Source organism: Leucopleurus acutus (assembly GCF_964270905.1).
Source record: "Leucopleurus acutus genome assembly, chromosome: 1".
In the NCBI taxonomy this organism is placed as follows: Eukaryota; Metazoa; Chordata; class Mammalia; order Artiodactyla; family Delphinidae; genus Leucopleurus; species Leucopleurus acutus.
Window position 1 is genome coordinate 26,585,459 of NC_139142.1, and position 27,705 is coordinate 26,613,163.

The 27,705-nt window shown below is 39.0% G+C and overlaps 1 protein-coding gene across 1 annotated transcript in view; it reads right to left on the reverse strand.

Moving 5' to 3' along the window:
• The window catches only part of TTLL5 (tubulin tyrosine ligase like 5), a gene marked incomplete at its 3' end in the record, with an annotated part of 258,145 nt that overhangs the window by 131,870 nt on the left and 98,570 nt on the right, over positions 1-27,705 (reverse strand). The window contains exons 19-26 of the mRNA XM_082845972.1: positions 25,074-25,136; positions 19,870-19,908; positions 12,270-12,427; positions 11,035-11,341; positions 6,387-6,507; positions 3,555-3,701; positions 2,343-2,446; positions 692-819 (exon numbers count right to left, since the gene is read on the reverse strand). Coding sequence (XP_082702098.1) covers positions 692-819; positions 2,343-2,446; positions 3,555-3,701; positions 6,387-6,507; positions 11,035-11,341; positions 12,270-12,427; positions 19,870-19,908; positions 25,074-25,136 — 1,067 coding nt within the window. The remainder of the gene's footprint in view (positions 1-691; positions 820-2,342; positions 2,447-3,554; positions 3,702-6,386; positions 6,508-11,034; positions 11,342-12,269; positions 12,428-19,869; positions 19,909-25,073; positions 25,137-27,705) is intronic.

Here is a 27,705-nt window from a genome sequence, read left to right on the forward strand (position 1 = left end):
GAGAAATTTTTGAAATGCGTGGGAACACTGGGTTATCACAATGACTGAAGGAAGATGGTGACATTTAGGGCTTGGGACTATGGATATTAGACATTCCACCAGGTATGGAATAGTCCCACACGACAAAGAATTCTCCTACCCCAAATGCAAATGGTGATGAGCTGGAGGAACCAAAAAATTTAACAGGAGTGAGAAATAATCACTAGGAGAGGCAGAAGAACAGAGACTAAGAGCACAAGCTTTGAGTCAGGTAGACTAAAGTTCAGATTCCTGTTCCACTGTATGGTGCAGGGCACCCTTGGGCAAGTTACTCTGTCTCTTTCAGCTCTGTTCCCTCATCTGTAGAGAAGTTTTATAATAGCACCTACTCCATCTGGTTTTTGGAAGTAAAAAAATAAGATCATGTCCAGTAGACAGTAATATGAGCGCTCACTAACTGTTAGGTATTATTAGCTTGTCTTGAAAACAGCTCTCTGATGTTAATTTTCATGAAAAAAAAATTAGACCACGTCCCTCTTGCGCTTTTAGGACAAAAATATAAGGCCTCCTCATCCCCTACCCACACACTGCAAAATTTTACCACCTTGGAGTCTGTTAGTGCTTAGGCAACATATTATTTTTGGTTCCCCTTTGCACATCTCATTTTTTCACTTGTTCTTCTTATTTTTCATTAATTAACCAATATACTTACCACCCTTTGCCCCGCTATCAGAAAAACTGTTGCTGTTTTTAGAACTTTTTGAGTGAGTCCCCAGGAAGACACTTGCAGACTTGTTTTTTTGCGTATAAAAAGTCAACACCTCCTCCAGTTCAGCCTCACTGAAATGGGGAGAGAAAGTATGGTTAGAATGGGAAGGTGTTCTGGAAAATCTTTCTACCAGATTTTATTATGAAAATGGAGTAAGCTGAAGAAGGGGAAAATGAAAAGCACAAGCTGGAAACTCCCTATTAATAGATGGTAAAAAAGAAATATAAATGAAGCAGTCTGAAAAATTTAAAGCATGACAAGGTTTTATTCATTCCACAGTGAATATTCTACATCTGCACTGTCCAATATAGTAGCCACTAGTCATATGTGACTATTTAGATTTAAATGAATTAAAATTAAAGATTCAGTTCCTTGGTTACACTAGCCACATTTCAAGTACTCAGTAGCTACAACACAGAAAGTTCTATTGGACAGCCATGTTCTAAATCAGGGGTCAACCAACTACAGACAGTGGGCCAACCCTGACCAGCAGGCTGTTTTTGTATGGCTCCCAGCTAAGAACGGTTTTCATATTTTTAAAGAAGAGTATGCTATAAAGACCACATGTAGCTTACAAAGTCTGAAACATTTATTATCTGGTCCTTGGCAGTTTGTCCACCCCACTTCCAGATAATTGGAGTATATTCACTAAAGAAGCCACTTTGTCATAAATACGGAAACTCACCAGCGTAACCAAGGAAGATTTCCCTAACCATCTATACAGTGGAAACTGAACCAGATGGTCTCTAGGTCACTTCAAATATTGAAATGATATGCACTTTTTACGAACACCCACAAAATGGAAAGTGTAAGGAAACAGATGAGGGCCCATAGAATTCTTCCAGTAAACATACTATGATAGATTTTGTAAAATCTGTAGCAGCTCCTCAACGGCCTTTTGCATTTTTTTCCTGGAGCCTGGCTATGTTCCAGATAAGTGGCCTTCAAATAAGCAAAATATTCCTGCAATATTACAAAGAACCTGTATCCTATCTTCAGAACACACTGTAATGACAACCCTGGAAACTGCTCCTATGGATCTCAGAGTAAACCCCAAGGTCTCCAAAGTAGCAAAGAATGGCCTGGCTAATTGGATCAAGATAGAGAGCTGAATGCTGAGATTTTTCAACCCCTAAAAGCTAACCTTAAGCATGAAGGACTTGTTTTCTTTTATATACATTAGGCGTAACCCTTACAGTGCTGAGAAACTGCCCATTCCTCAAGCCACTCAACGTAGGCAAAATGTAGTCATCTCCGCTGCATCAGTAGGTCAGGGCTAAATTCAGATCCAGTAAACACTAGACACCTCTAACTTCAGCTTTCCGAAGTGCTCCCTCAGCCCTTAGAGTGGTGTGTTCTTTGAAGCTGTCTAGAAATACAGCCCAGATGCCCAGCAGCAGTGTTTTGATAACTAAAACCACGACAACAGCCAATAATTGGCTGAGATATAGAGAGATCAAGCCTATGAAACCCTTCTTCTCCTTCTAAGAGTGATTTTACTCACATCCATATGTTAGAAACAAGGGGCTACTGGGAATCAATGGGGCAGTGTGGAAGGCAGAATAAGATACTTTTTATTAAGAATGTCTTCTACCTTGCTTGTCTGATGAACTCCTGAAAGTTTTCCGTATTCACCCCATCTTCCTCTTCTTCTTCAAGTTTCTTCTTCGATTTCTTTCCAGCCATTTGTTCTGTTTCCTATCCAGTCCCCAACCCCACAGAAAAACAAGATAAAACTGACTCCTGATAAATGCATACTTCATCGTCTGGTTTCATTACCCTTGGGTTAATTTGTCTTTATAGTAAAGACATTTAATTCCTCCATGTACTTTTGCCACCTATAAATCTGATATATTATTTTCTGTCATTATTTCATGAAACATTTTAGAGTTTCCAAGTAAGAGTTGCATAATAAATATAAATTTTTATCATGTTTTTACTTTTTACTCAGGTAGCCCAGTGAAAAAAGAGCTTGGTAATGTCTGTGGTCACACTTGAAGCTTTAATAGAATGACAACAGAGACACTGTATTTTGTTACAGTTAGGGAGAGGAAAGATAGGTCTTGGAAGATACTCCTATAGTAGCATCCAAATTGAGTAAATTCTTCACTTATGTAAGTTGTCCCAAAATTCTCAACAGAGCTGGAGTAGCTATGTAGCTACGGATTTGGTGTGTTGATACTGTACCGACCATTCCACACATTTCACAAAAGCTATTTAAATTTCCAGACCTCAGCTTTCCTTTCTGAAAAATGACCATGCTCCCCGCTCCCCCCACCCCAAAATGACATTTCTAAAGCATTCTAAGACCCTTGGATAAAAGGTGCTTTGCAGACTATTCTCACTAAATAGTCTATTTTCTGGGCTTGGTTGTAAAATGAAGTCACTATCTAAAATGTTCTAGAGAACAAAGTGTAACTCACTCAGGAAGGAAGACTGTGTCGCTGTATTAAATCCACAGTTCAAATTTGCTCTCAAATAGTCAATTCACCACTGTCTCCAGGCACAATAACGACAATGCAAATTCACATAGCCCAGGATTCATCTCAGGTGCAACAGCACTCAAAAGGAATGTGCCTTTGGATGAGACTGAACTACGGCCCCTGGGCCTTCACAAGTAGTCAAAAGTAGCTTTTCAGACCAGCTGGCTAGGGAGTGACGTCCTGCTCCCCATAACGTCCCACAAAGCACGTGATAATGCTAAAAGGGAAGAAGAACCTCTCCGCTCAGCTGGACAGAGGCTTCTAGCCTGTTTCTGACAGTGCGTGGCGATCCAAAGCACAAGACTAACAGATGAACCACCTACCTTGTTGTACACAATGATAAATTCACCCAGGTGGTGGGCCAGGATTCTTCTGCGCTCCAGAAGTGCCAGTCTCCGACTGGGTAATACCATCCTCAGTGAGTGCTGGAGGTTACTTGATGCTCGCTTGAGGAAACGAACCACTAGCTCCTATAAATTAAAGAGTCATTGGGGGAAAAAAAGAAGGCATTGTGCTTAAGCAACAGAAGACAAGCTACAAGGGGATTACACAATAGAGAGATAAGAAGAGGTATACTATACACTTCAACAAATAAGACCCAGAGCAAACATACTAGGTATAGCAAGGACACAGTAAGACAAGAACAAAATGAAACAAACATATCCTCTTCCTTTAACAAGCTGGCAGTGGGAAAATCAAAATCAAGTATGTGTGCAAATAACTATGTAATAAAGTAGTAGCTGTAAAAGTACAATTCATATATACATAGTACTATAATAATTCAAAGTGCAGCTATCACTTCCAATAGGGTGGTCAGAGAAAGATACTTAGGGTAAGTAATAGGTAGAGGAAACTAAAACCATGGATCAAGTCATCAAAGGTGAGAGGGAGAGAAAGAATACAGAAATACTGACACTCAGAGGTCGGAAAGAGGAGGAAGAATCAGAAAAAAACAAACAACCACCACAACAAACCATGACAGAAACATCAGAAATGTAGAAAGAAACACGGGAGAAAACAGTGTCATGCAAGCCAAGGGAGGAAGGCTCCCATGTCACAGTTTCCAAGAGGCTGGAGCAGGGAAGGACCACAACCACTTTCAGCAGAGTAAAGGCAACAGAAAGTAGAGGTTAAGAAACGAATGGATACTGAAGAATACAGGTGAAGAGCAGAAACTACTGATTTAAAAAGTTTAGTGACTAAAGGAAAGAAAGAACTGTTACCAGGCTTGCAAGGCGATAGCTTTTTATTTATTTTTTCTTCCCCAAGAATAAGGATGCTTTTAGAGTTGGGGGTTGGCAAAGAGGGCATAGTGAAAGGTCATTAAGGGGTAGCAGGGATACATCTCACTTGAGATGGGGCAAAGGATTTTGAAATCTGAACAGATACCAATCAGATCATTCATAACATCACAAATGCTTCAAAGAGAGATTCTTGCAAGGCCAAGGGCCTTAAAGATAGTAGTTCCCCGCACCCAACCCCCAAACACAGTAAAATTGCCTGAAGATGATGGATTTGGGGAACTTCTGTCGATGTGCCTTCTGTGAATTACGTGATAAAGAAGCTCTAAACCTAACTTGGATCAGAGAAGGCAATTCTACACCTACCTTCCTCATAAACAAGATCACTGCCACAATCATCAGGTAATGCCTTAGGGTTTGTTGTTTAGATAGATTTTCAAACAGGAATGCACACAACTGATACTAAGCTCTGCAGTGATGATCCTAAATATTCTTATAAAAAGCCCCATAGAAATCCTGTGTGAATCCCAAGTCAGCAGTTGCAATAGTTATTCTCTTCTGAGCTATTTTTTTCTTCTTGAATTTGATTTTGGTTCACTGTCCTTTGGTGACAATTTACTCCAACATAAAGAAACAGTCTCATAACCAGAGGTTTGGATTTCATAGGTCTACCCTGCTGTCTCTACTATAGGCTGGTTTAAGCTGTTATATTAAAATATTATTTTTTCACAGTGGAGCAGACAAACTGACTCTCAAAAAGGCAGTTTCAATTTTCCACTTGGAAAGAGCAGAGCTAACATTTTCCATTGATGGTTGAAAAATTACTCACAACACACAAGGTTTTATCTCTGGGTTGTATTGGCTACTTTAAATTCACAAGTTGTTTTCTGGGATATCCATCATGCTTTTATAATAAGCCCAGCATATTGTACGCCTCTTATATGTGGAGAACTGAAAATTACAGTAGGATCACCACTGAGCTGGACAAAGGATGCAGCTTTCTCAGACTTAATGGTCCTTCTCTTTTCAGTGACAGATCCCTGTGGTTAAAAAGCCTAAGGAAGGGCTGTGGCTTCTTCTATATGCGTTGACCTTACCAAAGAGCTTGAAGTTCCCTGTCATTCTGATCCAAAAAGAAAAACATTGCTAGTATATTAAATTTTAGGCAGGTTCGAATGACCAATATACAGTAAAAATTATTACACAAGTTTGTTTCCAGTAATCTAAGACTTTTATAAAGTGACAACTAGTAAAGAAAAAAACGTTAAAATGGAGGATGGTACATTCTCAGAGGGCCCATGATAAAGTGTTGATTTTCAAAGAGCTAACTTGACCCCCCAGGACAGAAAATAAATGCCTTATGACCCATGGAAATAGTGCAAGAGCAAATAATGTGCAATTGCAACATTTGAGTTTAAGTTCCAGTTTCAGCACATATGAGCTACAGGACAACAGGCAAGTTACCCCCTTCCTCTAGGTCTTTGTTTCCTCATCTGCAAATGGAGATGACAGTGCCTATATCAAAGAGTTAATAAAATGTGAAGCTGCTTGAGAAAGGACTCTGCAAATTGTTATTCCTTTCTAGGGCTTTGCACAGGCCTGATGTCTAATAAGCAATCAATTTCCATTTTCTGAATGAAGTAAATTAATGCCCTCAACACATACTGTGATGAACATGGCTCCAGATCCAAGATTCACTTCACAGAAAAGTAAGAGAAATCTGCAAGCTGTACTGTGGAATAATTCTTTCACCACAAGTATACTGTTCTTTATCTTAGTATAGGAAAAAAAAGAAAAGAAGGAAGTAAGGAAGGAAGGAAGGAAGGAAGGAAGGGAGGGAGGGAGGGAGGGAGGGAGGGAGGGAGGGAGGGAGAGTAAGAGAAAGGAAAAAGGTTCCAACAAGAAGAGCCTCACCATCTGTTCATCTTCTTTGGCAGCCCAACTGGCACTGAACGTTTGACCTCCACTGTCTTTCATCAGTCGGATTTGAACATGCTGGAGATAGGCAGAGAATGCTATTCGGGCCTGCACTTTGCTACAGAAATCCAAAACAACATACCGTTATGAGACAGAATGGTGCACCTACCAAATGTGTGCTTGCCTCTCTCAAAGTGGCCTTTGAGGATCCTTCTATTAGGATGGCTAAGAAAAATGAAGCCCATCATACAGTCACTGAGTAAAGATTCCTTCTACCCAGTACATGAGATTTCTTTTTTTCTATTTAAAGAATCAGAGATGGAGAATCCTACTTATTTTCTCATTATTACCATGGCGTGGGGAGCAGGGGGGAAATCAAGCAAGAATAGAGAATCATGTTTCCTACTCTTATTCCTTATCTTTTGGAACTTTTAAACAACTTTCTCGGGGAAATGGACAGGAAAAGTACCGAATTTTCACAAGAACCTTTGTATCGATACAGAAAGGTTTTTCTGCCTTGGAAGCCCTTAAAAACATACTTATCAGTTAGTACAAAAGTATGGCTTTTGCTATAGCAACTAATTTCTGGTGTGCAAAAGCCTCCAAAGCAGGAAACAGATAAATCCTACAAAGGAACTTTGAGACCAAATTTAAGGTCAGGCTTTTCTCAACTACAAGACGGGAGTGGCTGGAGCCCAGAACAAATGAGTGAGGTCCAACGGAGTTTGGCATAGATGCACTGACCGGCTAGGATGAGCCCAGATGTTCAGGGGGAAAAAGAAGTCCACACATATAGTAAAAAGCACCTCAGCAACATCACTGAAGAAGCCAGCTGATTTCTGCTTGGTGGTCTAGGTTGGAAACAAGGAAATCTGATCAAGCTATCATTTAGAAGACAGGAGTACCAGAGAAACACTGATGACTTTCACTTCAGCTGCTAACTGCAGCGGATCTGTTTTCTTTCAGGAGAGACTGTAGTTACTTCAGCTGCTTGGCCTTCTGACATGCTAGCCAAAATTACATCAGCGAAGATTAGGGCCCAACACAAACTTTGTTTACAATCCTCACACATGCAATCACTGAATGCTTTCTACTCACTGTTCCCCCAAGGTTAGGATGAAGGACTTGTCCAGAGTAAACTGGAAATCCTAGGAGGGTCTACATCTATCTTCTATGTGTGTGCTGGAAGGGAGAGGAGTCAGGTTGGGGAGTAGATTTGCTTTCCAAGCTCTTCAGAGTATGAAATATAAGGCTACATCTTTGTTATTAATAGGAATAGTTTATGGGAGCACAACACGATTTTGAAATTTATATTTTCAAATGTTTTTCATCAAGAAGAACATTTAAAATCCTTGTTCTGGAGACCATATACACTTTCCCCTCAACCATTCCCATAAGCTAATTATTTTCAGGTCAAAATAAATGAAAAAAGACTCTCCATTTTGGTCAACAAATTCACTTGCAATAAAGTGAGCTAAAAATGGCATGTTTCAGACACCTCCAAATGTAGCAAAATACCCAATTTTATTGACTATTTCCCTAATATTAAAACATGAAGGTCTTTTGGATAAGGGAATTACTGCTTGGAAGTTGAGATTTCAATCAACCTTTTGTTGCAAATCACTGTTGTAAATCAAACGAACAAGAACTGAGTTTTCCATCTCTAAAAACCTTACGAGAGATCTGTGGGATGTTAATCCTGAGGTTGTCCCTAAGGTATTGGACACATTGGTCAGCTAGTAACCTGTAACTGACAAACCAAAATAATAGAATAATTTACACCAAAGAAATCTATTTAAAAAAAATAAAAGCCTATGGAGATCCTCAGCATACAAAAATATACAACTAGTGGGCTGGGGCCTGGAGCCTTGAATCCTTGCCATGGAACACCCCCAGATCGCTCAGTAGCCACTGAGATGCTCCACAGAATTATGGGCAGCTCCAGGGAACACAGTTTGAAAACCACTGATTTATTACATTAACACACCCTGCAATTACAAGAATTTACTCTTTAAAAGTAAGATCCGTAAGATTTATGAATAACTAATTTATTTCTACAACATCTAAGTAGAATTTTATTGCTGGAAAGGACATTAGAATATAGTCCAGTGGTTTTCAAATGTTCTATTTCAATTCAGTGGACTCCTCCTTCCTCTCTAGAGAGCACAGTTTGAAAAACCTGTCTATGTCTAACCCCATACCCTGGCCTAACGAAAAGAAAACTGAGGCCTAGAGAAGCTCTCTAACTTGCCTGTGGTCACACTGCCAGTTGGCAAGCACTGAAAAGCCAGAGTCAAGTCTTCTGACAGAGCCCTCTCCGCTCTCCACTAACGCAACTACTCTCATTCTCCACGCACCATTCCAAACTTTAACTCTACCCTCCAACCCCCTAAATGCCAATATCACCCTCCATCCTTGCAGTATAAGAACTGACCTCTAGCTTAGAAACTAAAGGCCGTCATGCTTATATAACTACACTTCCTGCCTCTTTAACCTCTAACTACTGCATTCATTACAGGAAGAGACACCCCTCCATTGGCCTCTTCCTACCTTCCTTTAGGACAATATATCCATTTCTGTATCTCTAATTCTTTTACCATCAAAGCCTTCCCCTAATCTCTAAATAAGCTCCAGAATCCCAGAATCTTTTTTCTCTTAGCTTGCTCCCTCTCTCTGATGAGTTCTCACCTGTCTTTCATTCATTGTCAAACTCGCTGAAAGAGTTAGTTCACACTTGCTTTCCTATTTGCTCAACTCACAATTTCTCTTCTACCCACGAAGTCCACCCCCAGGTCATAAATGCAGGAGACTCTTTTCAGGTCTCATCCTAACTTGGGCTGCCAGAGGCACTCTATAGCTTGAAACTCTCATCTTGTAGCTTTTCTATACTGTCTCCTCCCAGTTTTATAGCTACCACTCTAACTGCTACTTCTTGGTCTCTTTACTATTAAACACTGGTTTTCCCCAGGCCTCAGTTCTCTTCCTTTTCTCCTGTCTATGCCTGCTGAACTAAACTGAAATGGACAAGCTCATCTACTCTGAAGTTGTACAGTCCTGTTCAACTCTGACTTTCAAAGCTGTATTTTCACCTATCTACTGATCATCTTCATCCCAGAGCACTTCCACCTCACCGTGTCCCAAATAAAACACATTCTTTCTATCATGAAACCAACTCCTGTGCTCCTTATATTGACTGATGGCAGCACCAAGTTACCAAACTTGGAAAATTCAGTCTCTTTGGAATTCTTGCATCTACAGGGACCAAGCCCTACCAATTTTAACTTGCAAATTTCATTAACTCCAACCCATTCTCTTCATTCCTATAGCCATTGCTCCGATCAGGACCTTCATCTTCCTGGCTCTGGACTACTTTAACAGTCCCTAACTCAGCTCTCTACCCTTAGTTCTCCTCTTATCAATCACTTTCCCACAATGCAACCAGAATTTACTCTCTTTTCTTTTTTTTTTTACATCTTTATTGGAGTATAATGGCTTTACAATGGTGTGTTAGTTTCTGCTTTATAACAAAGTGAATCAGTTATACATATACATACGTCCCCATATCTGACCATATCACACATCTGCTTAAAAATTATCCATCTAGGAAATAAAGTCCAGGCTCCTCTATGGCACTTTATGATCAAATGACATCCAATTTTTTTAGTCTCACTTCTTATTGCACCCTTTTCTCCATGTAACGTCACACCACTAATCTGTATTTCTCAAACTTGCCAAGCTCATTCCAATTTCACGTTCCTTATACTTGCCGGTCTGCCTGGAATATTCTGTTCCCTGATATTCACATGACTTACTCCTTCTCATCATTTAGGACTCACCTTAAAGCTTACCTCTCCATGCCCAAAGCACCAGAAGCTACAGAAACTTTCTGTCCAATTACACTCTAATACTACACCCTATTTTATTGTCTACACAGCACTTCTTACTGCCTGAAATTACCTTGTTTCTTTGTTTACTGTCAGTCTTCCCCACTAGACTGTGGGCTCCACGACTGTTTGGTCTCCACCGTAACACTATACAGCCCAGCACAATTCCTGGTATAGATCAAGTGCTCAATAAATATTTGTCGAGGGACTGAATGAATGACTGTACTATCACCCCTCTGTGCCTTTATTCCCTCTACTAGCACTCCCATACTTAGCTGTCACCTCCCAAATCCGGAAAGCCTACCTATCGGGGAAGGCCTGGTTCAAATATTGCCTCTTCCCTAATGTCTCTCTAGCCCTCCCGAGCAAGACCAATCACTCCTTTTCCTGTGCCCTAAGAGCCCTTTGTCCATACTGGGGTCATAGCCCCCGCTCTTTAAGTGTCCCCACTCTAAGCCATGAACTGCTTGAGCTCCCTGCCTCAGTCACCTTGTCCTCTTAAGTCACTAATGCTGAAACCCAACAAATATTTGTTGAGCCAATGAGACCTGGGTTTGTATCACAGTTCTAGACCTTGGACAAGCAACTTCTCTAAGGCTCAGTTTCCTTGATAGTAATAATATCAAATCACAGTCATTAATTCACAGGATTCCTGTGCATAAGAAATGAAAAATGGCTATAAGGCCACAGCACAATACCCTGGAACACAGTACAAATTAGCTGTTTTCAGTTTTGCTATTATAATTAGGAAAGGTACATACCTAAGGTTGCCATTATCTCGCAGAATCTGCATCAGGTTAAATTTAGGCTCTGGTTCCTGAGTCTCGGTTTTGCAGCACTGTTCACCTTTGTCATTCCATTCAGGAACTTTCATGGCATTTTCTTTGGGTGAATTTTCTACCATAACAGTCAGTGAGGGTGTGTGTTTGGCTTGATTTTCTCCGAGGGACCCTGCAGACTCCTCCTGGGAAGCTTCCTGTTCTTCATCTTCACTGTCTAACGCAACTTCTTCCTCCTCTTCACTCTCTGTCTCAGTTTTAACATTCATTTCAGCTGGTTGGGTAATCACTAAATGCGAAGAATCACTAATGTTGCTGAAAAAAGGATTAAATTTTCCTCTCTCCCAATACCTTCCTTTTATCTTCTCAGTAAAAACCCACTTCTAAATCAGACCACAAATAATGCACAAAATTAACAACATACACACGTCCCTCTTATATATTCTAAAAACCTATTAATGATCTTCATTAGAGTTGATGTTTCTCATGGTAATACCAATGGTTCTCTCATAACTTAAGGCAAAAACCCTTTTAGTAGAGTAATCTCTATAGCGTGTTAGAGGTTTTCAGAAGGGCATCTTTCACGGGGGTACAATAAGCAGGGGAATATCTTTCTATCATATGTTTATCCATTATCCTTCTCCTTCACTGCCTTGGAAGGTCTATGAGGACAAGGACCATAGCTTTTTTATTCACCAATGAAACCCCAGTGACTAATGTGCTTGATACAAAAACAAGAGAAGGAGGGAGAAAAAGGAAGTCAATTCGTCAGTGACAAACAGATCTGTAACAAGGGAGATTCTAGGAGAGAAAGAAATTCCCCTTTTTCTGTTCATGTTTAAAATACTTACACAATTCAGCAATGTCAAAGGATGAACTGGACTTCATATCTAATCATGAAAAACCCAAACAATGATGCTCACTGGGTTCCATTAAACTTAAGCTAAGTATCAGGCAGTTAAATGATGCTGTAAGAGTAAGAGCAAAGGCCAAAATGTGTGCACTTCGGATATTCTTCAATACAAATATCACAGAATGGAAGGTTTAAAAACTTATTATCCTTTTGAAACAAGTTTCCGAGGAAAAAGACTATATCAAAAAAAGTAAGCGCATGTGGTCAGAAAGTTCTGATTCATTAAGTGTTAATTAAGAAGCTGATTAAATCGGTCTGACAGGACACAGATCATAGAGCTTGGTGGAAGCTCACCAGCCGGTACCTGGGTATTTTGGCCGCATTGCCCTCAATCTGCCACTCCGTCGTCGACGTTTTCGCACCTCCAGAGACAGGAGCTTCCTCTCATAAAGAGCAGCGTGCAGCTTGGCCCTTGAATTCATACTCTCTACCTTCAATTCCGGTGCTCCATCAACCACAATTCTATGGGAAAAAACATGGTAGCTAGAGCCTTCAGAAAGTTCTCTCCTTTATTCCAAGGCTAAGTTTGACAGGACTCTGTAATGATGTCAGGCCAGGCATGGTTACTCTAGTGAATTCTAAAATGTTTGAAATGGGAATACTGGAATCTACATTAGAATTTCACTAATGGGCTATCTGAATTTGTTAAATGTTCTGAACGAAAATATATCTGAAGACAATGTTTAAGTATTTTTAAGTATTCAGTAATACTGGCTGACTATTCAGTACAGAGATCATAAAGTGCTACCCAACTATGCCTTAAGAATGACTAGAGATACTGGTTAACACTTTAATTTTCACTAAGCTGGTGATGGCTAGAGGTGTACTTATTATTTTATTTATTCATTATAACTTACTCAGAATTACACAAATATTCCTTTGACATATATAATATTTAATAAATACAGATTTAGCACAGGTTGAGATGAGAGGAATGGCTGATAATCTGTGAATATGGCAGCACAGAGCTGAATGAGACTCACAGGGAAAGCATCTTCGTGAAAAGTCACCAAGACCTTGGGACGCACCAAGCCTCAAGTGCTCCTACAGGAGGAACGTCCCTTAGAGCGTACTTGGTTACAGGAGGAGCTGGGGAGAGGCGGCAGGGACTCTCCAGGTATTGAGTACAGGTCAGGAGTTAGGGTCAGAGGCACAGACAAGGGAAGGCAGCAGATGCAGGACAACACCAAATTCCATCAGATCACGGATGGGAAATGGGATGAGGAGAGGGAATGGCTACAGGTACATTAGGCATTAGATAAAATAAATCATACATTAGGTTAAGTGACAGGAATCAGACCCAATCCACACAAGGACCGGGCAAAGTACAGCACAGGCAGAGATAACCAGGTCACAAAAGAGAGACAGGGTTCTCGGTCACTAAGTCAGAAAAGACGTATCCATGTTAGTGTCGGAAAGCAGGCAGCCAACTCTGTATACCCAGAACTCAAGATCTAACTGGTTGGCTCTGAACTCTCTCTCTTGTGAACTCTTCACAACTCAAAGCGTATTCCCTTTGAGGTGGAAATTCATCCTCATTCCTCTGGGAGTTTTCAGTCCCTGAGTATGATGGAAAGGCTGTGTCTTTTGGTCCAGTTAGGACTTTTAGAGATTTCTGGGTGGATGGACTGGATAGTAAGTATTTTGAAGGCCTCCCCTCTAAAGCGGGAAATTGAACCAAGAACTGGGAGGGTCCTGATACGGGGTGCAGAAAAGGGAAGCAAATTAATAAACTTTAAAAATAGTTCAACCCCAGTTTATCATAGTCTCAACAACTGAACATTACCCCCTCACACACACACACAGTTATGAAAATAGATTTTTGGCCAATTAAATAATAAAGAAAATAAAACAAATCTGATATTTTAAAATAACAACTATAAGCTTCTAAGAAACCCTGAACAGACATATAAATCACAACTATTACAAGGAATGGAGGTAGGGAATGCTGGGGAAAGAAACAGAATTATAGTTCTATAGAGGCAAGGCCCACGCTTGTCTTGTTTCTCATTGGGTCAGTGATGCTTATGAGAGTGCTCAGCACGCACCTGACATACCATAAATACTTCTGAATTAATAAACAACTGAATTCCCCATAAGTTGTAATACCTTTTATCTATGTCTACTTTATTTCATTTTCTACACTTTTACTATGAAATATTTAAACAAATAGAAAGGTTTAAAGAATTATACAGTGAACATCCATACACCCACTGGCCAGCTTCTACAGTGAATATCTTACTATATTTGTTTCATCACATATATATCCAATCTTCTCTTCTTCTATCCATCCATCAGTCCACTTCATTTTTAAAGCATTTCAAAGTTGCACAAAGACATCAGTGCACTTCACTCCTGAACACTTTAACACTCAAATCATTAGGATCTAGAGTTCAATATTTTATAGGGCTTTGAAAGTTTTTTCTCTTTTCTTTTTTTTTGGGGGGGGGGGCGGGGGGAGCTAAAAATGACACACAGTGAAACATCCAAATATTAAATGTCCATATGTCCATCTGATGAGACCTAGAGCTATATGACCCAAACTCTAACACTGCTATCCCCTCAGAAAGTTCTCATGCCCCTTCCCAGTAAATCCCTCCCTCATACTCCCAAAGGAAACCGTTCTGAATTTTTGCATCACATGTTAGGTTTGCCGGTCCTAGAACTTCATAAAGATGGAATAGTATAGTATGAACCCTTTTGTGTTGTCTTTCATTCAGCATGTTTTTGAGATTGATCCATGTTGTGAGTATCAGTGTGGATCCTTTTTTTTGCTGAGGATTAGTCCAGTGTATGAATAATCCACAGTTCACCTATTCCCCTATTGTTGGACACCGAAGCTGCTTCTAGTTTTGGAATATTATGAATGAAGCTGCTATGACCATTTTTGTACAAGTCATTTTGTGGTTATGCTTTTCATTTCTTCTGAGTAAAGATCTCAGAGTGGAATTTTCTAGGCTAACAAACTGCCAGACTCTGAAGTGCCTGTACCGGGCTTCCCTGGTGGCGCAGTGGTTGAGAGTCCGCCTGCCGATGCAGGGGACGTGGGTTCGGGGCCCGGTCCGGGAAGATCCCACATGCCGCGGAGCGGCTGGGCCCGTGAGCCATGGCCGCTGAGCCTGCGCGTCCGGAGCCTGTGCTCCGCAACGGGAGAGGCCACAACAGTGAGAGGACCGCGTACCGCAAAAAAAAAAAAAAAAAAAAAAAAAAAGTATTAAAGTGCCTGTACCAGTTTATGCTGCCAGCGACAATTTATCAGAGCTCCATGAGCTCCACATCCTCACTATTTGATGTTGTCAGCCATTTTTTTCCAGTTTTATTGAGGTATAATTGACAAATAAAATTATAAGGTATTTAAAGTGTACAATGTAATGATTTGATACAATTTTAGCCATTCTGCTGGATGTTTAGTGGTATCTCATGATTTTAATTTGCAATTCTCTTATAACAAAGGCTGTAAAGCACATTTTCATTAGTATATTGGTTATTCATATATCTTCCTTTTAAAATGTCCAAGCATTTTACCCATTTGTAACTGGGCTGATTGCCTTATAATTATTTAGTTGTAGGAGTTTGTTATATTTTCTATATACAAGTCCTTTGACAGATATGTTTGATGAATATCTTCACTCAGTCTATGGCTTGTCTAGTAATTTTCTTAATAGTGTCTTTATAACAAAAATATTTAATTTTGAGGAAATCAAACTTATCATTTTTTCATTTTTGCTGATTACTTACTGTGTCATGTCTAAAAACTTTTGCCAAGCCCAAAGTCACAAAGATATTTTCCTTACAAAGTTTTAGACTAATAGCTTTTACGTTTATGTCTATGAATCACCTCTAATTTTTGTGGGAGACAGAGGTTGAAGTTCACTTTTTAAAATATAATATTCAGTTCCAGCCCCATTTATTAAAAAGTTTCCTTTCCCCATTGGATTACTTTAGGCCTTTTGTTTAAAGTCATGCAGGCCTATTTCTGGGCTCTTTATTCTGTTCCATTGATCAATTTGCAACAGTTTTGATTACTATAGTGTTATAATATTTCTTCTTCTAGGTACTCTAGGTCTTCTTCAAGATTACTCTGGATATTCTAAGCTCTTTGCATTTTCATATACATTGAAAAAAAAGGTCAATTTCTACAAAAAAATCTACTAGAATATTCTTTAGATCAATTTGGGGAGAATGAATACTTACAATATTAAGTCTTCTAATCCATGAAAATGACATATCTCTGCACTTATTTAGATCTTCTTTAATCTCTTAATTTATTTATTAAATTGCATTGGGTCTTCATTGCTGTGTGCAGGCTTTCTCTAGTTGCAGCGAGTGGGGGCTACTCTTTGCTGCGGTGCACAGGCTTCTCATTGCGGTGGCTTCTCTTGTTGCAGAGCACGGGCTCTAGGTGCACGGGCTTCAGTAGTTGTGGCGTGTGGGTTCCAGAGGGCGGGCTCAGTAACTGTGGCGCACGGGCTTAGCTGCTCCGCGGCATGTGGGATCTTCCCGGACCAGGGCTCGAACCTGTGTCCCCTACATTGGCAGGCGGATTCTTAACCACTCTGCCACCAGGGAAGTCCTCTTTAAGTAATATTTAGGAGCTTTTCATATATAGGTATTGAGCATATTTTGTTAAATTTACCCCTAAGAATTTCATATTTTCAAAAGCTATTATAAATGGAATTTTAAATTTCATTTTCCATTTACTGCTAGTATACTAAAAAAACAACAGATATTAGTATATTGACCTTGTATCCCAAGACCTTGCTAAGTGCACTTGAATGTTCTTGTAGTTATTCTGTGTATGCCTTATAACTTTCTACTAACCTGATCATGTCATCTAAGAGTAAAGATATTTAGCCTCTCCCTTTCTAATCTGTATGCCTTTTACTTCTTTCTCTTCCCCTTGCTTTATTGTACTGCTTAGGACCTCTCGTATAAAGGGAATACAAGTGGTGAAAGCAGACATCTTGCCTTATCACTAATCATAGGGTAACCCTCATTATGTCAGTATGACGTTAGAAGTAGGTTTTTCATAGAAGGCCTTTATCAGACTGAAGAATTTCTCTTCTATGCCTGATGTGTAAGAGTTTTTCTCATAAACATGTGGTGAATTTCATCAATTTAACACACATGGGTTTTTCTTTTTTTTTTTCAGCAATAAAATGATGATCTGGTTTTTTCCCCTTTATTTAATATGGTGAATTATATTGACTAATTTTCAAATGTTAAATCAACCTTGCATTACTGGGGAAAATCTCACTTTAGTCATCTGTATTATCCTTTTCATATACTGATGGATTCTATTTGCTAATATTCTTTTAAGAAATTCTGTATCTATGTTCATGTAGATATTAGCCTATAATTTTTTTAAATGTCTTTGTCAGGTTTTCATGTCATACTTTTCTGGCATCATAAAATGAATTGGGAAGTATCCTTGCCTATGGTTTTGAAAGAGTTTGCGTAGGACTGGTGTATATTCTTCCTCAAATGTTGATACAATTCCCCAGTGAAACTACCTGGAGTTTGCTTTGTAGGAAAGTTTTTGATTACAAATTCAATATTCTGATTAAGTATTGCAGCTCTATTTACAATAGCCAGGACATGGAAGCAACCTAAGTGTCCATCATCGGATGAATGGATAAAGAAGATGTGGCACATATATACAATGGAATATAACACAGCCATAAAAAGAAACGAAATTCAGATATTTGTAGTGAGGTGGATGGACCTAGAGTCTGTCATACAGAGTGAAGTAAGTCAGAAAGAGAAAAACAAATACCGTATGCTAACACATATATATGGAATCTAAGAAAAAAAAAAAGGTCATGAAGAACGTAGGGGTAAGACGGGAATAAAGACACAGACCTACTAGAGAATGGACTTGAGGATATGGGGAGGGGGAAGGGTAAGCTGTGACAAAGTGAGAGAGTGGCATGGACATATATACACTACCAAACATAAAATAGATAGCTAGTGGGAAGCCGCCGCATAGCACAGAGAGATCAGCTAGGTGGTTTGTGACCACCTAGAGAGGTGAGATAGGGAGGGTGGGAGGGAGGGAGACACAAGAGGGAAGAGATATGGGAACATATGTATATGTATAACTGATTCACTTTGTTATAAAGCAGAAACTAACACACCACTGTAAAGCAATTATACTCCAATAAAGATGTTTAAAAAATAAATAAATAAAAATAAAGCTATAAGTCACACCCATCACACACCACCACCAAACAGTACTTTAGCTGCATCCCACACATTTTAATGTTATATTTTTATTATTGTTCAGTTCAAAATGTTTTGAATTTTCCTTATGATTTCTTCCTTGATCCATGTATTATTTAGAAGCGTGTTGTTTAATTCCCAAATATTTGTTATTGATTTCTAATATCATTGTAGTCAAAGGACACACTCTGTATGATTTTAATCCTTTCAAACGTATTAAGACTTGTTTCATGCTCCAGCATAAGGTTTGTTATATGCCACCTTTTATTTGCTTATACCTCTATACCACCAGAAAACCCATAATGATGGCAATATAAATTGTCCTAAAGAAAGGACAAAACCCACTGATCTTTAAATATTCTGGTTGTTTAAGTATTTTTTTCTAATTTCCAAATTGATAGTAGTATACTCTAGGAAGTATATTCCTTGACTAGTAACTGGAGAAAATCTATAAACTAAGCATGACTTTCATTTGGAAACAAGCTACAAAACTTGATTTCTCTCAGTTTTCCCTACATTAAATGGCAATCATATTTTCCTTCTTTAAATAAGGATTAGATTTATGCTTCAAAAGATTTGGAAGAGAAAACCAAGTTTATCTTTTTTTTTTTTGCGGTACGCGGGCCTCTCACTGTTGTGGCCTCTCCTGTTGCGGAGCACAGGCTCCGGACGCGCAGGCTCAGCGGCCATAGCTCACGGGCCTAGCCGCTCCGCTGCATGTGGGATCTTCCCGGACCGGGGCACGAACCCGTGCCCCCTGCATTGGCAGGTGGACCCTCAACCACTGCACCACCAGGGAAGCCCTTATCTTAATTTTTATTTTATTTATTTATTTATTTATTTTTTGCGGTACGCGGGCCTCTCACTCTCGTGGCCTCTCCCGTTGCGGAGCACAGGCTACGGACGTGCAGGCTCAGCAGCCATGGCTCACGGGCCTAGCCGCTCCGCGGCACGTGGGATCTTTCCGCACCGGGGCACGAACTCGTGTCCCCTGCATTGGCAGGTGGACTCTCAACCACTGTGCCACCAGGGAAGCCCCCCTTATCTTAATTTTTAAATGTAAAACAAAAAGCTAGCTATAGGAGGTTTCTTTCTTATTGTCATTTTGCTTTGTACAGAGAAATAGCACAAAGGGGATTTACATAATCTCTCAAACCAGAAGACGTGTAATTAGGGTTAAGAGTTTTTGTTCTAGTTGCAGTCTTCAGTTGCGCAAGGCCATCCCAGCGGTTCTTCTAAGACCTTTCTTTCCTCTGCCAAAATTAAGAGCCACAGGTATTTTTCACACTTTTAGTTCCAAGGCAAAGTGGAAGCAACTCTGGTCAGTCCCATAAGGTGCAAAGCTGTATGCCCCAGGTATGTCAAGGCCAAAACATAACCTTTTCTTTGAATTTAGCATGAGACAGGTCTTGAAATTTCATTAATACTTTGGGCTCTCTCACATAGCCAAACAAGAATACTATTATTATCACTGAAATGACATATTGTAGTTATAAAATTATAAATCCCAAACTTAGTTTGTAAAAAGTTGCCACAGAATAGTGCTTCAATAGAAAACATTTTTATGTTACTATTTAAGCTGAGTCAAACTGAAATGGTTATATAAAGTATCATGCTTAGCCTGTGTATGGTCACATATTATGCACATAGAAAGAACTTCTCAACTTTCAAAAATCAGTTACCGTGTTCTTCCTGTCAATAAGCTTCTTCTTGGGTTTCCCCTACAGAATTAGAAAGGACAAGTGGGTTAGAGCACTACACAGATACTCATTCTCTCCTGAGTTCACACACACACACACACTTCTGAGATTTGTACTACAGAAATTCAACATAGAATTATGCCAGGGAAGGCATCTTGGGGTAGAAGCAGACAGATGAACTGAGAACATGCTCAGAAAAGAACAGAGTACCATAACCTTTAGGGAGGATCAATAAAAAACAAAAGAAAGAGGACAAATGAATTCTACAGGAAATTTCTAACAATTACTTGCATTTGTGTATCTCGTCACAAATCTAATCACACTTATTCTTCACAACAACTGTTGAGCCCCGTTTATAAAAAGGAGCAGGATAAGACCATTTTGTGACATGCCCAATGTCAGAGCTTTAAAGGGTTTAATGTTGAACCTATTAACTTTGATCTCAGACTCCAATGTTCTTTCTACTTGCACTGAACTGTATTAGGGAAAGAAGCCAATCTCAATTCTCATGGGGTTCAAAAAAGATGCTCATGAGAAATAGATTTCCATAATTAAAAAAATCTCTTTAAAAAAGAGATGTTCTTCATTGTCTCTAAACTAGAGTTGGGGTCTAACCACAGGAAGTAAGTACCATTCAGGTTTAAACTGGCTTTTGTTTTTCATTCAAATTCCTTTCACTTGACCCTCTCTTTTTTTAAAAACATTTCCCCAGTTTTATTTGTACTCATTTGTGAGTGTGTATATTTAGTTCTGTACAATTTTATCACTGTGTAGGTTCATGTATCCACAGACAAGATACTGAACAATCCTATCACCATAAGGACCCCCTATGTTGCCCTTTTATAACCTAACCTCTGGCTTCCTTTAATCTGTTCTCCATTCTAAAATTTTATCCTTTCAAAATTGTTATATAAATGGAATCATACAACATGTAACCTATGATATTGGTTTATTAAAAAGGAGATGGATGCAATCAATACCAAGATCTTCTATCTATAGAAAAATCAAGTGAAAAATTTGTCTCCACCGAAATGTTTTATCTTTTCCTTCCCGTGTCTTCTATCTGTGCTAGTGTCCTAATACTGTCAACTTATTATCAGAAATTATTTTAACTTTTATTATTTTAACTTTTTTATCAGATAATGGTTTGCACCAGTAATTCGCAATCATGGCTTCACATTATAATCACCTGAGCAGCTTTTAGTAAGTACAAGACTTCAGTCTGGGAAGGGCTAGGGCACAAATATGGTGTTACTAACATGCAGCCAGGGTTAAAATTACTGTCATGCTGTGAGACAGTATGTATGACACTGTTTGCCAGGGCAGGGTGGGTAAGTGGGGGATGAGTCGGGGAGGGCAGAGAAGGCAGACAAAATGAACCAATTATGAAATGAAATGATTAGAGAATTAGCTTGAAAGTAGTTCTGCCAGTAACGCAACAGGATTTGCAAGAGAGAACACATCCGTTCAGGTTGAAGAGAACAGATTTAATGGAGGATGTTAGGGCTTGCAACAAACCCAATTTCATTTTTTTAAGGCATGTTTTTGTGTGTGTGCCTACCACGTGGTAGGTTCTTGATACTGACAAAGATGAACATAACAAAGTACCTACTCTTAAAAGCCAACTTGAAACTAGACAGAGTAGTTAGTAAACAGACAATTATAATACAATATGTACAATATGGGAATCTAAATCAGATGGAGGGATAAGAAGGGCGGGGAGAACTTCCTTCTAGTCTAGGTAAGAAGATGAAGGCCATGGCTAGAATAAGAATTCAGGATAAACTGAAGGCCACTCCAAGGGAATGTATGGGAATTCCAAGGGAATGTGAGGACAAAGAGGCATGAAAGAGCAGTAGATACGGTCTGATTGGCCATGGGTTGGTATTGAAAAGCGGAGATTAGGCTAAAAAGATAGGCAAGAGCAAATCAGGAGGGCCTTTCTTTGCTAAACAGGGAAATTCATGTTTTTTGAATCAAAGTTTTTAGAATGCTTTATAAGCAGGAGTTGTTACTGCAGCCTTAAGAGAGAAGTCAGGGAGGGCACCAATTTGGATGGGGAAAATGATTAATCCTCTATCTGAAATTCAGCATCATATACATGTAGGGGACCATCCACAGTAGTATAAGTGCGATTTTTTTTTAACATCTTTATTGGCGTATAATTGCTTTACAATGGTGTGTTAGTTTCTGCTTTATAACAAAGTGAATCAGTTATACATATGTCCCCTTATCTCTTCCCTCTTGCGTCTCCCTCCCTCCCACCCTCCCTATCCCACCCCTCTAGGTGGTCACAAAGCACTGAGCTGATCTCCCTGTGCTATGCGGCTGCTTCCCACTAGCTATCTATTTTACGTTTGGTAGTGTATATATGTCCATGCCACTCTCTCACTTTGTCCCAGCTTACCCTTCCCCCTCCCCAGGTCCTCAAGTCCATTCTCTACGTCTGTGTCTTTATATAAGTGGGGTTTTGCTACCAAAAGAAATAACACGTTTTTCCATATTACTTTAGAGCTGTTCCAGGGTCACAAAATATTGCCAACACTTATCACACTTTTTAAATTATGGTAGTTATTAGACCCACTGCTATTAACACATCATTGAATGTGTTAATAAAGAAGCACATATGTCATTACATCTCAAATCTTTTTAATTGCTATGCTCCCCCCTAAAAGAATGCTTCCTAATTTTGGTGGTGGTTCCCAGACTGCCTGTTCCACCTTCCTTCTACCTCATGAGAAGATCAACTGCAGAAAGATCTAGCCTCAAGCATAGAGTCCATGTCAGTTCAGAAACAGACTGACACAACCTTTGAGGAAACTCATGCAAACTACCAATCCTAAGCAAACAGTCCATTACTTATAAATATGACTGGACAATCAAAAATCACCAGATATTTCAGGAAATATAATAGCATAAACTAGAAAGAATGAGATGAACAAATAGAAGTAATCCAGAAGAATTAAACATAGTGCAAAAAATAGAAAGGAACTTTAAATAAAGTAATTATGATAGTCAGAGAGATGTAAAAAGATATTTGTAATACTGTGATTTATAGTGAGAAACATATATTTGGTCTTCATCCCTGTTTCTGGCACAGAGCTCCTAAAACCCTTGAAATGTTTAAGTGATGAGTGGTAGAGGAGTTTTTTGTCATGCTAATGAGGTGACTTTTAGAAAGCCCTTGGATCAGCTAAGGATGCGGGCTGGTCACCAGAGGAACCAACCCTGTGATGAGAGGGTTGAAACTTGCAGTCCCATCCCCCTGAGCTCCTGGGAGGGGAGAGGGGCTAGAGATAGAGTTCAATTACCAATGGTTGATGATTTAATCAGTCGTGCTTATGTAAGGGGGCCTCCATAAAAACCCAGGAGTATGGGGTTCAGAGAGCTTCCGGGTTGGTGATGTGGGGAGAATGGTGTACCTGGAGAGGGCATGAAGCTCCGTACCCTTTCCCTATACCTTGCCCTGTGCGTCTTTTCCATCCGGTTGTTCATGAGTTATATCCTTTTATAATAAACTGGTGATCTAATGAGTTAAATGTTTTTCTGAGTTCTGTGAGCCGCTCTAGCAAATTAATAGCACCCAAGGAAGGGGTCGTGGGAAGCTCTGATAGACAGCCAGTAGGTAGAGGTAAAGGTAACAACCTGGGCCTGTGACGAGCATCTGAAGTTATGGGGGTGGAATCTTGTAGGACTGAACCCTTAAACTGTGGAATCTGATGCCAATCTCCAGGTAGACAGTATCAGAATTGAACTGAATTCTCGGACAACAGAAGGGTGCAACTGCTTGGTGCTGTAGGGGAAACACCCTACCTCCTCCACATTGGAATTGGTACCAGAACAAATTTAATATTATATCCATAAACTATGAAAACTAGTCAGAAAGCAAAAACAGTTCTTGGATGTTAAAATCATACTTGCCAAAATAAAAAAAAAGTAGATCAAACAACCCTCTTCTGTGCTGGTACTGAGTAACAAAATAGGTAAGGCTGAAGATCAATTGAGAATTTTAGAAGACAAAGTTCAAGAAATCTCCAAGAATTTAAAGCTAAGAGACAATGAGATCAAAAGTATGAGAAAAAAGTAAAGAAATACAGAGGAAAGAGCAAGAGATCCAAATTTCATCTAACAGAAGTTCCACAAGGAGAGGAAAGACAGGATAAGGGGAATATTTCCCACAGTTAATAGACTTAGATCTCCAGACTGAAAGGATTCATCCACCGCAAAAGCAAAATAATGAAAAGTAACACGCCAGAACACACCTCGGTATAATGTCTGAAAAGTAAAGATAAAGAAGCCTTGTAAAATGTTCCAGGGAGGAGGTAGGGGGTGGGGCACTGGGACCAGGTTATATATAAAGAATTGAGCTTCTATGTCTTCCAAGTAAATCTCAAGATCTCTTTCGTTAGAAGCTACACAGTGTAATTACTCAATGGTAATAACCACAAATTTACAGAGAGAAACTGGAAATCCCATATAGATCCTGAGAGTGGATAATGAAATTACAAGAAATGGCTGGAATCTGGGTATCTATTTTTAAGAATCCCACAAAAAAAGCACACATACCTTGAAAATAATGCAGATTTCTTTAAATAACTAAGGTTCCTTGTTAGTCAATTACTGAACTGTACTGTAATGCAGTTATGTCTCAGGGGCAACAAAAGTATGTGGGACTAAGCAGTCCCTGACTGCTGTGCTAGTTGAATTCCAACGTCTGCTTTCCATCATTTCTCCCCTATTTTCCCTTGTATTGAGGTTATCAGTTGTCATTTCTTACAACTCTCACTGTATTTATTTTGTGAATTACCACCCCTCCACCTTTTCTAATCTGATCCTTCTAATCTCGTCTAGTCTAGAAAAACAGATAATCACGTCTGTTAAAATTGCGTCTGAAAGTAAAAAGGCACTGAGTAAAGTCCTTCCTTTAAGAAGGACAAGTTTTAGGGTATGTGTTAAGATTGCTTAAAGATCTTTACGGTTTAATTTTTTAGCATCTGGAAATATTACAAAGTGCTGAGAGTTAACGAATTCTGAAAAAATGAGGTTTTATATTGTGTTTTCCGTAAGGCTCTTTCTATCAGATATTACTGAAGACTTTTATAAGGCCTCTTTTCTTCTTTTGCATGTACTTTCTCTTAATTTTGTGACCTAGTCCTACTAAATTTATAAGATTAGCAAATCTCCACCTGTCCTGGAAGAGACGTGTCGCCAGCATATAGTTCATGGAGGTCTTGTGTTCAAGGTAGGACCTGAAAGACAAAGAGAGGAACTGGTTATTTCTTAAAGCTTAGCTGAAGGGGAAAATACAGAAATAAAAACATGAATCAAGCACAAGAGTGACAGGTTATTTATATACTGTTTCTAAAAATATATAGTCTCTAAAGTGACAAAGGAGGAGATAGTTGCTCAAATCATATTATAAAATACTAGAATAGCAGAAAATACAATAAAATGAAAAGAATAAAGAGGACTTAAATTAGAAAATAAAAAGAAAGAAAAGTCAGGAATTCTTGGACTAATAAAAGCTGATATACTAAATTCAGAAAATAAAACTGAAAGACAAAAATAAAACCACCACCAAAAATCACTTATAGCTAGAAAAGAGGTCAAATGAAGCTGGAAATGGGGGGTGCATAAAGGACATGAAAATGTTGACAGATTGTTTCAATCATCTCATTTCTCAAAAGCTTTCAATGGCTCCTTGATGCCAACTGCAGGAGGCATATACTTTCTCTTACAAGATTTCAAAAGTTGGGTCATCTATACCATCAATTCATTCACCCTTTCTCCACACAGAGACCCAACATGGGTCCTAAAGTACAGTCAGACAAGTCTCCTTATAACCCTCTCACACCACACCTCCCACTGGTCCTTTTGCCTCTGTCTGGACACCTTCTCCTCACACCCTCTCTACTTATCCATAATCTACCCTTCAAGAAGCAGCTCAAGTCCACTGTGCTGCATGAAGCCTTCCCTGATATGACTGCTCCAAGTCTACAGAGGTGCCCTTGTCCTGGCCTTCTACCTCTGCCTTCACTGTATGCCTAAGGGACTTGTCAAACGCTGCCTCATAGAGTAAAATTTCTCTTCTCGGAAAGCAGCATGATGCAGCGGGGAAAAGCAGGATCTGGAGTTAAAATACCTGAATCAAGTCCCACTGTGTGATCATGGATAAGTCACATTACTTTACTGAGGCTTATTTTCCTTATCATTACAATGGGAATAACAATGATGTGTATAAAGTACATCATAATTACAAAGAGTTATACAAATATGAGCTATTTTTATTACAGGTATAAGTAATTTCTCCATCATCAGTACTGTTAACTCTCAAAGGACCGGGACCCCATCTAATATTTGTTACTCCAAAGCACCAAGCATAGTGCTAGTTACTTGTTGATACTCAATAAATATATATTAATTAAAAAGACATATTTGTTAGCAGATAAATACATCTTTCCCACACTACATGAAAATAACTCAGTTAGTTTAAAAGTCTTGGTGTTCTCTTCCACTTTTCTCAAAGGTCCCAGGAGAGGTGGAGTGATTTACCAGGTTGGTAATTTAGGAAAAATTCAACAAGCTTCTCCCTTCTTTCTCTGGGGAGATAATCTCTCCTTAGGAAGCACATATCCTCTGGTGCTCCTACAGGGTCAGGTATTCCTGATGCACAGCTCAGACCAACCTTGCCTAAAAATGGGTATGTAAATCTGTCCAATTCTGAGGGTCAACAGAAAGTGCATTAACTTGCAGATAGATATAATCAAGTCTCCCAACCTAGACTTTATCAATGTGGAGTATGGAAAGTGATATTTTGGCCTGCATCTATCTTAGTCTTTGTCCTCTCAACTGGTTCAAAACCAAACCAGGAAAGGAAGGTATCATTACTGGACTCCCTAAGAAACCCCAACATTATCTGTGATTGGTTCCTTAGAAAAAGGTACTCAAATTAGGGTCCTGCCTCTTGAAAACTTAAGAGGATTCCACTTTCATTACTTAAAAGATATGTTGTCTAGTAATTGCAAATATTCAACCTCTTCAAAAACGTTATCAAAAGATAAAAGTCTAATTTTGAAAAGCCAAGCAATATCTTTTTGTTGAATTCCTGGGTCTTTATAAGGTGTAACTAAACTACATGGATAGAATATTTTGCAAGATAAAAAGATTTCTCTATGAACAGCTGGGTTTTCAAAACAAAACAGACAAGAACTAGTTCTTTCTTTTATTCCTCTAAGTTTTGGCTCTACTTAGAACCACTAATGTCCCAACCAGAAGCCAGTCACCAGAGGAAGAAAAATGTGTTCCCCATAATGAAGTACAATCTTACTAGTAATCAGAGAAATGCAAATCAAGAGCAAAATAAGATATCATATTACACTCAGTATTTTGACAAAAATTAATAAGTTGACAGTACCACATGTTAGAGAAGATATTGATCAACGGGATCTCCTAGGCACTGCTAACAGGAGTATAAATTTATATAGTCACTTTGGAAAACAATTTAGCATTACCTTTTTCTTTTTAGCATTATAAAGTTGAACATTCACATATCTTAGGGCCCTAGATATATTCCATCCCTAGATATATACCTAGGAGACACATATAAGCATATTTACAGCACAGCAGTCTTTAACAGCAGAAGACCAGAAAGAAGTCGAATACCATCAACAAGAGAATGGGAAATTTAACAGCAGTATAAACACACAGAAGAATAAAATAAACTGAAAAAGAATGAATTCTAGCTACATGTAACAAAATGAACCTTAGTAATATAATACTGAATGAAAAAGGAAGAATACATACTGTTTTTTAGAAGAA